Source organism: Miniopterus natalensis, chromosome 8 (assembly GCF_054644295.1).
Source record: "Miniopterus natalensis isolate mMinNat1 chromosome 8, mMinNat1.hap1, whole genome shotgun sequence".
In the NCBI taxonomy this organism is placed as follows: Eukaryota; Metazoa; Chordata; class Mammalia; order Chiroptera; family Miniopteridae; genus Miniopterus; species Miniopterus natalensis.
In genome coordinates this window covers 26357774-26374610 of record NC_142088.1, presented here as the reverse complement: position 1 = coordinate 26374610, position 16837 = coordinate 26357774, and the positions used below count along the sequence as shown (strand labels likewise).

The 16837-nt window shown below is 40.7% G+C and overlaps 1 protein-coding gene across 1 annotated transcript in view; it reads right to left on the bottom strand.

The window, feature by feature from the left end:
* HECW2 (HECT, C2 and WW domain containing E3 ubiquitin protein ligase 2) overlaps window positions 1-16837 on the bottom strand; it is a 291378-nt gene that overhangs the window by 84262 nt on the left and 190279 nt on the right. Inside the window, exons 14-15 of the mRNA XM_087819690.1 lie at window positions 15939-16063; window positions 6220-6405 (exon numbers count right to left, since the gene is read on the bottom strand). Coding sequence (XP_087675816.1) covers window positions 6220-6405; window positions 15939-16063 — 311 coding nt within the window. The remainder of the gene's footprint in view (window positions 1-6219; window positions 6406-15938; window positions 16064-16837) is intronic.

Below are 16837 nucleotides of genomic sequence, written 5' to 3'. Positions count from 1 at the left end.
TCAAATAACCCTTGATTTTCACACTCCTGAGAGTATACAAAAATTTAAGAATTATGACAACAGGAAGCAAGTAGAAACATTTTTTTGTACTGGGACACTTTCTTTTCTTATTAGATGTTTTGTTTCAAAATGAGGCAAGTCAAAATGTTTCCTCTATGTTAGGTGAAAATCCTAGGCCTTCAATCCAATAAATACATAGATGTTGGCCACAGTCTCATAAGGACAATCCTGCATAAAATAAAACTTGGCTAAATTGCTAGTCCCACCATTAGAGAATCAAAATAATTAAGGAAATCAAATAATGGGATAAAATATTGATTAAAACACACTGTGGAATTCTGAACAAGAGACCTTTCCAAATGTAATTAAAAGCCCCAAAAAAGCATTACATATTTGATGTCAAATCCAGTGTGGAACTGTATCGTCTAATCTTCAAGGCTGAAGAATCAGGAATCTACAGAATCTAGGAGCCAAAAGTACCCAAATCTTGGTCTTTCTCTAATCGAACCTATTAATTTTTTAAACAGTTTTATTGAGATATAATTCAGATACTACACAATCCACCCATTTCACCCACTTAAAGTGTGCAATTCACTGTTCTTTAGTACATACACAGGGTTGTGCAATATCACCATAGCCTAATTTTAGAACGTTCCCCCACTACAGGAAAAGAAACTCTGTACCCATTAGCATTCACTCCCCATCTCACTTTCAATGAAACCAGAAATAGACTTTCTTTGTAGATTTGCCTATTCTAGAAATTTCATATAAATGAAATCATACAATAGGTGATCTTTTGTAACTAGTTTCTTTTACTTAGCAGACATTTTTAAGGTTCATCCATGTTGTATCAGTACTTCATTCCTTTGTATTGTCAAATAATATTCCATTGCCTGGATCCACCACATTTATTTATCTATCAGTTGATAGGCATTTGCGTTGTTTCCACCCTTTAGCTATTATGAATAATGCTCCTATGAACAATTGTGTACAAGTTTCTGTGTGGAAGTATATTTTCATTTCTCTTGGGTCTAATATACCTAGTTGTCAAATCTCTGCAACATGTGGCAACTCTTTGTATAACATTTTTTTAAAGAACTGTCAAACCACTTCTAAGTGGCTTCCCTGTTTTACATTCCCACATGTTTTACATTTACATTCCATAAATTTATGACAGTAAATTTATATGATAATATTTGACAGTAAATTTACATGACATCATATGATAGTAAATTTATATGACGTTATTTCAAGTTAGGTGGTTAGTGGCAGTAAGATCTAGACTAACCTTGTATAGAAAAATTATTACAGGTTTTAAATACAGAAAAACATGGATTTGTATCCAAGAATTTACTTGCATCCTTAACCTCGTTGAGCCTTGGTTTCTTCATTTAGAGTAAAACTTATTCCATAGGATTAGTGTAAAAATTAAAAGAGCTAATATAATATCTTTAGCATAGGGCCAGGCATCTAATATAGAGACTGGCATCTAATAAGCTGTCAATATATGTGAACTCCATTCCCTTGCTTTATTCTGTGTGCCCCGAGCACATAAGAGTACCATAAGGACTGTATGGTATTTAGGAATGAAGCCATGTATGTGTTTCTGGTGATACGGCCTTTGCTAGAACACGTGTGATCTAATCAAGACCTTCACGTGTGACTCTGCCTTGAAGGGTACTAGTAATCCCAGCATCTGGCATGAAACGCCTCTTCTTTGAGATGATAAAGTAGCTCTCATTTCCAAAGACAAACCCTCCCAGCAGATAATACCCAATTTATAAATTGCCATGAAGTGTAAATAAGATAATCCACGGAAAAGCACCTACTACAGTGCCTGACACATGGTAGGAGCTGAATAAATACAGGTATCATCATTATCATCATCATCTTCCCTAGCAAGGTCTGATATTCTGTTCTTATTCTTTCATTAATAGTTAATTTTAAAAGAACATTTTACTTCTTTTATGTGAATCGAGGACATTTTTCACCCTAGAACGCCCTAAAAGAGCATACCAGATCTAGAATCCTGTGAAACCTCACCCAGTTTAAACCCTTGGCCTTAAGTAATTAGAAAAAAGAGTCTCTTTCAAAATTGAAGACAGCTAAAGTGCAGTACAAGCATAATTACTACCTTGTTCAAACATGTAATGCGAAAAGTCCAAGACAACACATGCATTAACAGAGGTTACATGGGGTAAATCTGGGGGCTACTTCTGGTGAGAGTGGGGGGGGGGGGAGCCTGGCAGCTTCTTCATTTTTCCTGAGCAGAGATGGCTGAATAACCGGGAAACTACAGGCGGTGAGAGTCTCATTCATTCATCAAACTTGTTCTGAGAACCTTCTATGTGACAGGCACTGGGGGTAGAAAAGGGGATAATTAAAAAATAAATAAAGGAATTCTTGCCTGGCCAGGCGTGGCTCAGCGGTTGAGCGTCGACCTAGGATCCGGGAGATCGTGGTTCGATTCCCGGTCAGGGCACAGGCCCGGGTTGCGGCCGGATCCCCAGTTGGGGCATGCAGGAGGCCGCCGATCAATGACTCTCTCATCATTGATGTTTTTGTCTCTCTGTCTCCCTCTCCCTTCCTCTCTGAAATCAATAAAGGTATATTTAAAAAAAGAATTCTTAAGAAGGGGGCATCTGTTTGAGAAGGTAAAGCATGTTGACAAGTATACCACGAGACAAATGGGGACAGACATCATGAAGCAATACAAGTCAAAGTACGCAGGGATTCAAGAAAGGACTGATGGCTTATGCCCGGAGAGCCGAGAGCAGCTCACCCACCAGGCTGCCCTTCGATGATGACTGTCTGAAAGCCCCTACTCCTCCGCAGTACCTTTCACTCCCTTCATTATAAATGACCCTTCTCACTGGTGAGAGGCAGGGTAAGGGCACAGACTCTGGAGCTGGGCTGCCTGGGTTCAAATTCAATTCTATCTCTTACAAATTATGGGACTTTGTTCAATTCACTAACCATGCTGTGTCTCAATTTCCTTGTCTATAAAATGTTGCTAAGCATAGCAGCTATCTACAAGGCCGCTGTGAACATGAAAGGAGCTAATCTAAGTACTCACAACATCGCATAGTCAATGCTGCATACCACAGCATGCTACAGTAAGTGTCAGCTCTTATCACTGTCATCACACTGGCAAGCACACAGTGGGCCTTCAGAAGTGTGTTGAATGACTAAATGAAAACTCGAAAGGAAAATGCTGCACTTGAGAAGAGAAGATGGAGCCAAATTTCATAAACCCAAGAGCTAAGTTTGAGAGCACCCCTCTTAAGAATCATTTCACGTAGATGGGGATTTGGACACACCAGAAATCACTCATCACTGTAGGAAAATAACTAATACTTAACAGCTTTTGATGTTACAGTAAATGGAAAAAAGTTTACTCCCTTTAAATGTTCTGGAAACAAACAAATTCATTAATAAAAGGGGGCTAAAATTTCAGGGCTAGAAGAAAACACTAATTGCCCGGAGGACGGGAGCTATAATTTCTAATGTGCAGCCAAAAGCAGCACAGCCGAACACAGACAGAGCACAAGCCTCCCCCAAATGTTCCTTTAAGTTACGTTAGTTCATTGGAAGCCAGTCATGTGTACAGGAAAGATAGGGAGGAATCACAGGGAGGTATACCTGCTTAGTGCTAAGGTGTCCAGCTTAGTTAAAAATCTTGTTAAAGTCCTAATACAGGAAGGGGAGAGATCAGGCTAAAGTAATAGGCTTTCAGGCCTATCTGATAATCTGTTTTGTCCACAGGGCAGGGGTTCTTGTATGTCATCCATGCCAACCGGCATTCAACTGCAAATCCACAAGCAGATTGTGAGGTCAGCTATCTACCAGCCCACATTCGGGTTTTTTCCAATGCCTACCACTTTCAGTTGAAACCCCTACCTGAGTCCAAAGCCCTCAGGGAATAAGATGAATCGTGTTACTCATGCAGCCGGGGTAATGTTTACTGCTGTTTAACCACTGAGACTTTTATAAAAGCTATGAGACAGAGCTTGTTTTCAATCCTCAATCATAATTCACCTTCAACAGTACCCTAAATGCAACTTAAACTTTTCTCAAGGTCCAGGGGCTGTTAATAAGAAGCTCTCCCCTGAAGCATGTCTGGCAAGTTATGACTGGCAGAAGGGGACCTCCTCCTACATGTACATAAGTTCCCAATTCCCTTTAGCTAAGGATACAAAATGACTGAGCAAGTGAAGTCTCTACACAGAGCAGGAATATATGCAGTATTACCGCAACTGGGGTTTTTCCTGGACCAGTGGTTCTCTGATGAGTATAACTCTTCATGACACCAGGCAAACGTCTTGTCCGAGAAAAGAGCTGAATTCTAGGTATGTTACTGCTCTTGTACACCCAGGCATAATACTGTCAGTATTTTTCAAAGTCCTTACATCGACCATCTATGCCCTTCCATTCAGTAGAATGTTTCCAAACACTTGGCTCCCAGGATATTGAACCAAATTCAACACCAGCAATGTGACAATCTCCTCTGGGAGGAGAGCACAGCAAGTGGCAGGTGTCCCTGCTTCCAGCTTCCTGGGGTGTCCTCGAAAGGCTTCCCTGCCGTGCCCACCTGACTCTGACTACAGGATTTTACCCGCGGTCCAGGGACGTGATCACAAATCCGTTCTCTTCCATCTACTCTGACCTTCATGCTTGCCACGTCCAATCCTTTCTGGGCTGGGAACTGGAGGTTTATTAGAAATTTACAGAAATGAAGCCAACAGTTTCAGCGAGAGCCTGAGGGTTCCTCCCATGCCTTAAAATACATGCACTTTGTAAGACCTATTTTGACCACTTAGAGGTTCTCAGAGGAGATTGCTAGGAGATGAGTTTGGGATAAATAAGATGGTTCTGTGGCACTACAGCTAGAGGGTACTTTGGGGGAAACTGGCATTTACTGAGCACTTTACACATTTCATTCATCTTGAATGTGCTTCTCCTGATCTGGTTTCCTCCTCACTTAGTTCAGGTCTCTGTTCACCTATAGCCTTATCTGTGAGGCGTTCCCTGTATAAAAAAGCTCTCCACTATGTCTTTCTCTAGTCCCAGACTCCTGCTCTCTTGTAAATCATAGCATTAATGGGCCCTTGGCATGCTATATATTTATTTACTTGCTCACTGCCCGTCACTTTCCATGAGAATGGCAGTTGTGTGAAGTAGCTGGTTTGTCTTGCATAGGTGTTCAATAAATATTTATTGAATGAGTAAGCCAAGCACAGTTACTTTAAATATCATGTCATTTGACCCCTCCCCACCCTACAAGTGATGTAAAGTCTTTTTTACAGACAGGGAAACTGATGTTGGTGCTACTTGGAGAGCACAGTGTCACAGCTAAGAGCATGGATCCTTCAACCAGACTGCGTGGGTGAGAGCTCAGTCACTGCCTGTCTCTGTGACACTGGGCAAGTCGCCCAACCACTCCAGACCTGAAGCTCCTTCCCTGTAACTGGCAGTGATAATCAGAGTACTGTCCGTGGAGCTGTTGTCAGAAGCTTAAACATATAAAAAGCATAGGCGGTTCATGGCTCATAGGCGGTGCTAAACAAGAGGCAAATAAACAAAATCTTAGCTGAAGAATACCTTATAAAAATTACTAAGTTTCTCACTCCAGTTTCGTACTCATGTAACAACCTCCTGACTATAACCCGGCTTTCTGGTTCACCTGTCTACAAAGGAAGTACACATGTGGTTGCTCCGGACTGTGTGACCCAGCTACGTGTTTCTCATCATAAATCAATCCACCTGTGTGCTTGTCTGATGTGCTAACATCAGGGCTCTGAACCAACAGGACTGAGGCCCAAACCCAGACAGCGTCACAAAGGCGCGCCTTGTGTAGTTGCTTAGCAACCTCCTAACCACCTTCTCCAAACAATACAACTTGTATTCCACTGTCCATAACACAAGCTGTTCAACTAGGAAGAAGGAAGTGTCATTGCCTAAGACACCTTTTCTCTGATCAACAGAAAATGGTGAGAGGTTACAGGGAAAATACCTAGGCAAAAATGAGTATTTCACCAACAAATGCCCCACACCCATCCACTGCATACACTACTTCAGAAGAGTGTAGTAACTGTTTGTAGTAACAACCTGCCTGCCCAGGTTTCGTGCGAACCAGGAGATGGACTGTTTCACATCACAAAGGGCTTTCCGCCCTCACTTGAAGGGCAGAGCCAAGTGCCAAGGCCACACGCAGGTTACCTTGCCCTGATGATCGTGTTTCATTTCCCAGCCCCTCGGCAGCTCCAGCTGTTTGTTTGCAAACATGTTGAGGAATCCCACAAGGTCCCGGTTGTGCTGGTAGCGTTCAAAGTGGTGGGTGTCCCGTCGGACTTTGGTGATCATGTGCTTCAAACACGTGTTGTTTGTAAACATGCGGTAGGCACTCTGGAGGAAAAGATGGAGAACCAATGTTAACCCACTTGTGACACGCAAAAGCAACATATGCACATGGGTATATCTAGTCTTCTGGTAGGATATAGGCTCTAGCATAGCTCTAGACCCACACATGGAAAGAGCAGACAGAGCAACATATTTTGACCAAAATAATATAGAAAGACTATAGAAAGTAAGGTCATCTTTACTGATGATGTTTAGGTATCTAACAAATAAGAATGCATGGAGTCTCATTCTACAGGGGATGTTAGGTCCTAAAGTTTTAGGCAAAAAAAACCCACACAGTCAAAATGACACCATCCTGGAAACAAGAATACCTCCTTACAGTGAGCCCCAATATAGCCAGGTTTCCTCCAGCATTGGAACAGATCACTGGTTCTCCGGGCAAATGCCAATGAAACAGTTGGCATACATTTCAAAGTCAAGTTGTAGAGAAAAGTGCTTGGCCATATATATCTGCATATTAGAAGCACATGTAATGGGCTGAGCTGCTCTCATAGTTGAGTTGTGTTCAACTGAGACCACAGTAGAGTTTCATCTCATACCTTCTTAGAAGCATAAGCTCAGTGAATGGAATGGAAGACAGAACTGCCTGGACTGTATACCTCCATATATATTTTTTTCTCTCTCTATTTTTCCTGTGTGTGTATATAGATGGCTCAATTTATATGACTGAAAATGCACACTTAATAAAATTCCACTATACAACCATGCAAAAAAGTGTTTTGTAAAAAACAGTATAGTCTTCAGCTCTCTGACACTTACAAAATATTCTAAAAACTGATCATAAGCCATGGATTGTCCACATAGGGGTCATTCAACAAACATTCACTGCACAATACCATGTGTCAAGGAGTAAAAAGGAATAATTGTACGGAGCTGTTTCCTTTAATCACTGGAAGGAATATGACATTCATGAAATTGATCTGGCCATGAATGCTCTATCCTGGAATTAAATTCTATTCTTCTAAGATAGATTCAAAGGGCTTTAAATTCCTCTTACCTGAATCTAGAGACCTACAGGTTTTACTTCATGGGTTCTGTCATTTATTTCAGTCTAAGAAGGACTAAGGGAAACCCAAAAGAAACCAGACTCCTGGAAATCATTTCATCTTAATAAACATTCACTGTCTTTACTGTGTCCAGTACTGTGGTAGTTACTGAGGATAAAAGATGAATAAATATGAGGACCAGACCATCAACAATGTTCCTAATTTTCCAGTGCCCCTCAAGATGTGTCATGTCCAGGTCAAAGCATTTATTGCCAACATGTGTCCCTCTAGAGCTTTCTTTCCTTTGGCACAGCAACTGACAATGTTGGAAATGGTGGCTGCTCCCCAGTCTGGGCCCTGGGTCTCTGGGTGATTAAGGGGATCAGAGAACCCTGACAGCCCAATTTGCAATGTGAAACAAACCTTTGTTAGCTTAAGTCACTGAATGTGTTGTTTGCCATTATTGACATGTAACCTATGTTATATAAAACAACTATTATATAGTTATTCTCATTGATTCGCCATCATTATATACTTTGTACTTTGCATTAAAATATTTTCTCCCTATCAAGGCAGAAGGAAGGAAGGTCACAATGAACCATCCTCAAATACTAGTGTACTACAGGTCCTTACTACACCCGAGTGTACAGTATGTTGAGGTCGTATTTCAACCTGAGAGTCTAAACGAGGGCAGGTTTTGATGGCTGTGAGAAATTGTGAGGTTCAGGGCACAGAGTCCTGCCAAAGCAGGCAGGCCCAAGCAGGGGCTCTGGGCAATTAGAGAGCATGAGACAATAAGGAGGTGATACCATGAAAGCAGAGAAAGAGGCCAATAAAAGAAGTCGAAGGCCGTCAGAGGCAAACATTAGCTAATTAATAGTTCAGCCTGTGGCTGACCCTGCCTCGGAGTTTAACGTACAATCAGCAAGGCATCTGTTTTTTGCATTTGGCTCCGTGCTGTGCTGCTGATATATTTCCACATAAGCCACTGCAAGCTTAGAGGCCCGAGACCACACCAACCTGTCTGGAGGCAATGGTAATGAGCTTTCAAGTCATAGTCCCTAATAAGTCTCTTCGGGGACAAATTACGGTGGGATAGCTCTGTCAGATAAATCATTACATTAACTGTTGTTCTAAATAGGTGCATTTCTTGATCCCCCTCATTTCTCTCTCCCCACATTAAAGTAACTAAATAGGCCACATCCAGATTCTTTATCTAGAGCATCAGAAATGCTCCTCACTCTGCTAAAGGAAAGAAGCAGAACCTCATTAGGACAAGAAGTAGCAGTAATTAGGTGAAGGAGCCTGTCCCAGCCTCAGGCTTGAAGTAATCCCCTGGGGCTGGACAGCTCTTTAAGCACAGGAGTCTTAAGGCTGGTCTTCTAATTAATTATGTCCTTTCATCTTCCTCCTCTCCACTCAGTGAGACATGTAATATAGTGCCAAGCTCAACTGATCTTTGCAAAAAGCATCTACCAAAGCAAATTAAGCACAAGAAAGATTTTTCTCATTAGTTGCTAGCAGACAACCTTTAGAACCGTTGGTTTTTCAAGTCTGCATAACATGCACATGGCTATTACGGCCCATATGAAACAGTCAAACAGAAACATCCTCCAACTGCTACATTTTTATAAAGAAAATACACATATATTTATTTACATATATGTTTGTTTTAAAATATATTTTGCATGTTATTCAATATGTATACTATTTTTATGTGTGTGTGTGAGTGTATATATATATATATATATATGTATATGTATGTATGTATATATATGGTTCAAAATGGATATTTATACTCTAGTTAATATAGAACCACAGCAAAGATTCTTGTCACAGCCCTTTCACTCATGGACAGAGACCACGAAAGTCATTTAATCTCTACCTCAATTTTGCTCAGCTGTAGGATGGGATATTAACTGCCCTGCTTTCTTCATAAGTGTGTAGGATTCAAATCCAATGGAACAACGATGTAAAAGGTTTATGAAGAGGTAAAAATAACTATAAAAATACAAAGCATAAGTAAATGAATACATCTAAGGAATTATACCTACCACACCTATATTATAACAGATGAGTGATAGTAAAATTGTTTTCTACTTTAAGGTCTTTGAAGATCTTGGGCCAGAATCCCACTTTCTATTAACTGAAGAAGGGTCTCATAACCTCTCATTAATTATGTGCTAGGCCCTGAACTAAAAACCCTGAGGAAAGAGTTGAGCACGGCATGATCACGCAAAAGGAAGGAGAAGGAAAATTATAGGGGAAGGTGGAAGGCAGAAAGCAGAGTCTCGAAAACAAAGGCCACAGTGGCAGTCAAAGTACCGAAACACACTGATAGAACTAGAGCTAAGAATTAGAGGGGTCCAAAGAATGAGAAGGGTCTAAAGAGTCGAGAAACACTAAAAAAGGGGCGTTTATTCTCTCTCTGGGTTTTAGTGGTTCTAACTGGGTGAGGGTCCTTTTCTGTGTCTGGGTTGTTCTTTTGTTTTGTTTTGTTTTGGTCTTATAGAAAAAGAAGGAGTAAAGGAGTATGAATTTCTACCTGAAACAAAGTAGATTAGGGAAGGGCAAATGGGACTCGTTTCATAGCACAGCCTCATGACAATGCATAGAATGACCTCCCCTGGGATGATGCAGGTAAGGTGAGTGGCAGCTGTTAACAGCAGACAGAGTCCCTTTGAATGACAGATAAATGGCACAAGTTTTATTTTCCTTTGATGTGATTTAAAATATACAGTTTAGTTATTCTTTCTCCGTTCCAAAACTCCCTTTCCCAGTCTTCCTCTTGGTTGATTCTTGTCTTCCTAGCAAGAAACAAATGCTTGATGGCTGAGTGATCAACTGAATGATTCCCGGAATATTTTTAGGGCAATTTTGTTAAAATAACACACAGAGCAGGGGTAGGTAAACTTGTTTCTGCCAAGGGCCATTTGGATATTTATAACATCATTCTCGGGCCATACAAAATTATCAGCTTAAAAATTAGCTATAAAAAAGCTCCTAGATTTCTTGAATTTAGAGTCCTGCCTGTGGCTGCCTTGGCAGGACCAGACCAAATGATTTCACAGGCCAAATACCAGCTGAATATATGCGGCAGGCTGGATGTTCCCCACCCCCACCTTAGAGCTTAATGTGCTTTGTTGGTAAGTACATGTAAACACTCAGTACTTATCAATCAACCAATTATTTTTGTGGCACTTTTTTTTTTTTTTTTTAGTTTAGTTTAGTTTCATGTGACTATATGTCCTGAATTACCTGGTCCGGTCTTGATTTCATCTTGTTCTGTTCTTTTTAATAACACGGGTAGGCATATTATTGCTAAACAAAATCTATCTTTCATATTTCAAAAATCCTTCACCAAGAATAAGTATTCTGAATTCATGCTTGAAAAACATAATCACTACATCTATAGCAAATATGTCTCATATGTTGGTGCAGATGTGAATATCTGTATACATTACTCACTAAAGAAATTTATTATAAACAAATTCAAGTAACATTGTTTGTGAGGATATGGAAACAGCCCTGTCTTAAACAGTCTGTCTTTATTTTTATTTTACACAGCTGGTCTATATTTTTAATAATAGGGTTTTACATTGTCTCATCTAGCTACAGAGTAAAACGGAGGGGAAAATTTCTTATTGAGGAAACTAACTATAAACTCTCAATTCATCTATTTTGCAATAGCTGGAATTCCTGACTTGCAAAAATATATTTATATATTTTAGAACAATAGTTTTCTTCATTACGCACTAAAAAGGTTATATGGTGGAATTAATGTATTTCTAGAGCTTATTAAAAGCCAGAGTAATAATTGTTCAGCATGTATGTTGGAAACATTATTCAGTTGCATATAATGAATGCATTTATGTCTGACAATTATTAGACAAACACAGGCATACCATCTATAAAAGACATGACACTAATAATTAAATCTTGAGTTATCAGGAGAAATGGTTTATCAGGACACTTTCGGAAGAAATCTAATTACAACCAACAGAGGGCAGTAGAATATATCTTAAAGCAACCATAATGCAAAACAGAAAAAAACAAACACCCAGTATTTTGTTTCTCAGGTTTTCCTTTAGAGTTATAACAACCATATATCTACTTAATTTTTTTCTTTTCAATAAAGATTATTAAGTAAATTACTGCTACACAAAATCTATTTTTTATTACTAACTTACAACATAGACTGATACCTTCAAACCATAAAAAAAAAAGAGAATTAGGAAAGCTTTTAAATTAATATACTCCTTTTGTATGTTGAACATTTTTCAATAACAAACGGGATTTACGGGGACAGTTGTAAATCATAAGCAAAACAAAAGGCTAGATAATAACTCTTAAAATAAGGAAACCAAATAAAACATTCTCCGCTAGTCTCGGAAAAAGAAGAAATTTCAGTAAGTAGTGCCCTTTACCAAAACTTAGCTGACTTATCCTCATAAATTCATATCTTGAGACCGTTAGCAAGAAAAATCCAGCTCCTATAATCCCTACCATACATAAATCAGGGAAATAAACCTTCTTAAACCCAACAGAATTTAAATCTTACAGATATGCAGAGATCTATTAGCAATATTCACCCACCTGTCACCCTCTGTACTTCTGCACTCATCCAAGCCTCTTCTACATCTCAGGGTCTTTTCACTTGTTTCCCTGATGCCAATCTTGCCATCTAAAACCCATTCTCGGCATAACAGCTAGAAGCAGCTTTTAAAAATCGAAACTATACCCCTGTAGAAAACCCCTTTAGAATAAAGTCCGTTTAGAATAAAGCCCAGACCCCTTGCCAGATCATCCAAGCCTTACATTCCGAAGCCCAGCTCCCTCTCTGACCTTATTATGACCACACCAAGCTCATTCATGCCCTCAAGCCTTCGCTCTTCCTTGGCAAGGAAGGTTCTGCTCCCAGACTTTACCTTGCTGGTTCCTTGATATTTTATAACAGCTTGAATATGGCTCCCTTGCAGAGGCCTCCCCATCCACCCTATCTAAAGCCAGTGCCTTCGGTGCCTTGTCTGCAAGGTGCCCCCGCCTAGTCACCTATACTGTTTCAGTCCCCTCATGCCACATTGCACTATCTGAATTACCGTTTCTCGTTCACTACTTTGTTACCTTTGTCCACCACTATCCCCAGAGTCTAGAATGTACCAGGCAAATCATAAGTGTTTAATAAATCCTGGTTGAACGGTTGCGTGAATAAACAACAAAGGAAAACTTGTGTTATCTGACAGCCAGTCCAAAGCTCTTCCCATCACAGCACGATCCTTTCTGTTAGAGCGACAATTCTAAAGGTTTGTCCATTCTTTCTTGCATGATAGCCTGCCATGTCCTAGAACCATCCCATGCATAAGTCTAGGTTCAGGTAACCTGGCTTCTGCTTACCTTTTCAGGCTCAAGTCTGACTTTCACTAGTATCCCATGCTCTCAACACACCAGCAACACCAAACTGTAGTAATTAACAGGACAGCCCTGCAACTTCATGAATCTCTTGTTTTGCAAATGCTCCTTCTACTCAGGATGCTCTGGCCCTTCTCATTTCTAGGGCAAGTTCCTGTTCAGCCTTTAAAACCTATCTTAAATGCAAATCCATCTATGGCTTCTCCCTGGAGTTAATCACTCACTCCAACAGCCTTGCATTACTGCACTCATAACTCTGCTCATCACACTGGAATGTTTTCAAGTCTCTTGTATCTCAAGGACTTCGCACAGTGCCCAGGACATAATAGAGAAGCAATAAACTGTTGCTAAATCGAATGCATGGTAAATCTAATCCCTCCTGCATGAGTCTGAGGACAGCTAGCATGCTATCTACTGCTCACCTTCCTCCTACGTCTTCTCTGTCCCAAACTAAACCCGTAAACCAGGAGAAAATGAACAGTAAATCCAGACAGATGCTATACTTATAAAGCAAAGCTAATGAGAGAAGACAAAATATATTAATGTCAATAAACATGTACATACTAATAACCTCCCCTACAACTCCTGGTGACAGGACCAGGCTGACAACTTCTTTTCCCTATAGTCTACTCTATTTTCCTAAGGTATATAATTTGTTTTGTTAAATTCAATATGTTCTTCCACTCCCTTAACAAGCCTCTCATTCTAGCATCTCTCTAATTCATTAATTATATATTCTTGTTTATTATTTATATATTATTAACACTCAGAGCCATCTTCTTCAGTTCTAGTCTGTTTACCCACCAAACCTTGCCAATTCTCTGCCTGTGATTCCTCTCATGCTGGATCCTTCCTCCCTATTTCCTTACCTCCTAGTCCAGTTTCTTGTCAACTCATGCCATGATGAATGGGTTATACAGCTGGACTCCTATGGCGAGTGTTTCCCTCATTGTAAATCACTCCATGTGCAGCTAAAGCAACCTTGCTCTAGTTAATATCTTCAGCGAGCCACTCCCTCAGTCCTCAGAAACGTGTGGAGTAATCCCCCTTTGCCCACTTAGTTATACCCAAACACCTTCCAGAAACACAAAACCTCTTTCTTTGGGTCTCCCTCAGACCTCATCAAATTTAGAGCTGTTTACTCCCACATGAACACCACTTCATCCAACAAGATTAAATCCTTTGTCAAACCAAAGCACTGGAAGTATTTCTTATTTCTTTCCTAACAACCAATTTTTTCAGCATGTCTTACTGATTCTGCCTTTAAAATATCTCCCGAATCCATGAACATCACTTCAGCTCCAAGCCAACATCATGGTTCCAGTCATCACTGTGTTTCCCCTGGGACAAGGAAGAGCCTTCGTTTTCATCACTTGCTTTCACTCTTGGCCTTTCTACAGTTTCCCAACTAAAGCATGTCAGGCTAATAGCCAAATTCCCTGCCACGTCCCACAGCCACACCTCTGATCTGGGATCTTGCTGACTTCCCAACCTAGTATCACATCACTCCCTCTTCGCATCACTACACTGCTGCTCCTCTGCTCTTTTCAGAGTCTCAGGGTCCCTGCACTTGACGTTTCAGTTGCTTGACATGAGCTTCCCCTGCCTTTCCCCATGGTTGATGATTTCTCATCTTTTACCTTCCAGCTCAAAACTATTTCTTCCAGAAGCATGCTATCACCGCCATTCTAAAGCTGCCTGTAGTCTCTGTCTATCCTCAGGTAAGGCCTTTCTCTTACTCCTTACCTACTGTAACTCCTATCGTGTGTCATGTTTTCAGTACTATGTATGGGATAAAGGAGATTCTTGTGATGCACTCGGGACACAGTTTCCCTCCTACTTTCGCTCATACGCATCCTCCGCCTGCGAGGGCCCCCACTCCTCCCCTACCAGCCACCGCCCACCGTCCATCCTGGGGTGGATCTTAGGACTCACATCACAAAGAAACGCTACCTGTTCTCTCACATGCTAATCTCAGGATAAGTTAGAAAATATTTTCAAAACATTCTCTTTTCTCCTAGAAATGTTTTTGTTAAATATCATGCAGCACCACTGGGGAAAACAGGTGAGCAACACTGTCCACCGTCACCCCAGGGACTTCATTCGCCCCAGTGCCTCCAGGAGGTTAACATTCCCCGGGTGACATACAAACTTCCCATCCCAGGCTGCAATTTCAAAATAAATGCAGGGAACAGGCAGGCATGTGAGTAGAGCTAGAAAAATTGCTTGTCGTGGGAATTTAATGGGGGCGAAGGGGGAAGGTTAGTGAGGGGTTTCTCGGTTAAGGTACCAAGATGAGAAAAGGAGCAGCATTTTGGTCAAGGGTCAGAGCTAGAGGAGATGAAAGCAAATCGGTAAAGAAGAGAGTAAAATAATTTCTCCCTATTTAGAACAATGATTAAAAGGATGAAGTTCTTATAATCTTCTGGTTAACAAAATATATATATTTTTCTTTTTAGCTGACACTAACATTTTTAGGCTTATAATGAAATCACAGAGGTAGACCTTCTAAAGAATAGGCACATTAGTAAAAGGAAGGAAATTTGAATCTATTTCATCTTAATCACATTGCCACGCCTCTCCTGCCCCCCCCAAAACCAACAACAACAAAACCCTGATCTTCTATACAAACTTCATACATCTTTAAAATATCCCTCTCTTTATTAATTTATTTCTCAGATTACAAGAATGTACAAATTTTAAAGTTCTTTTTTCCTTTTGGAGAGCCTGACCACAATCTCAAAGCCCAGTCTTACCACTGTCTGCTGTCAATACTCAGATATTTAGGTATTTTTGTGCAGGCAAAATAAGGTGGTCATTAAAGCACAGACCATGGAGTCACCATCTCTGAAATTTTCAACTCAACAACAGCACTTGTATAACCTTGGGAATATTTTTTAATTCCTCTGTGCCTCAGTTTCTTCATCTGAAAACATGGAATTTTATCTAAGTCATAAGTTTGGACAAATGGGTCAAAACACATACAGTGCTTAACCCAGTGCTGGGAACACACCTGTTGCTCCGCAGGCACTAGCTATTACCACTCTTACTATTATGACACACACGGATGACTGCCTATGGCTGCTGCTCTTTCCATCACACACTTTCAGGCTCGATACTCACAGGGTTAGAGTGTAGCACGGTGAAGAACTCTGGGCTGATGAGGAACTTCACGGGGGGAGACTGTAACAGCAACGTGAGCCTGGATCTGGAGGTAGAGTGGGGCAGGACGTTCTCCCGGCGGAAATCTGGATGGGGCAGACCACAAGGCCTTTCAGGGAGGGCTTTCCACATCACAGAAATGTATCTATTCACTTCCAACCTGTGCACACCTAGATCATTTGCTATATTGTTCTAGACCCCAAATACTTTTATCTTTGATGTAAATTCCTACATAAAACCTGACTGCTCTTAATTATACTAAAATGAAATTGAATATTGCTAGTCACTGTTAACATTTTAATGCATCCTTAGATGTGTTAAGATCAGACTCAATCTTTTTCCACTATCCCACAGATCCAGAGATTACAAAGATTAAAGTAATTTATATTCTACTTAGTTTTGTGATTTCCTTCCTTCCTTCCTTCCTTCCTTCCTTCCTTCCTTCCTTCCTTCCTTCCTTCCTTCCTTCCTTCCTTCCTTCCTCCCTCCCTCCCTCCCTCCCTCCCTCCCTCCCTCCCTCCCCCTTTCTTTCTTTTAATATATCTTTATTGATTTCAGAGAGAGGAAGGGAGAAGGAGAGATAGAAACATCAATGATGAAAGAGAGTCATTGATTGGCTGCCTCCTGCATGCCCCCGACTGGGGATCAAGCCCGCAGCCTGGGCATGTGCCCTGACCGGGAATCAAACCTCAGTGATCTCCTGGATCCTAGGTCGATGCTCAACTGCTGAGCCATGGCCGGCCGGGCTGTGGTTCTTTCTATTTGGTTTTATGAAAAGTCAAGGAGTAAAAGGTCTCTGGTGAATTCTACTTTTTGAGTTGGATTACCAGATGTTATTGAAGATCAAAAGTTCTCTAAAG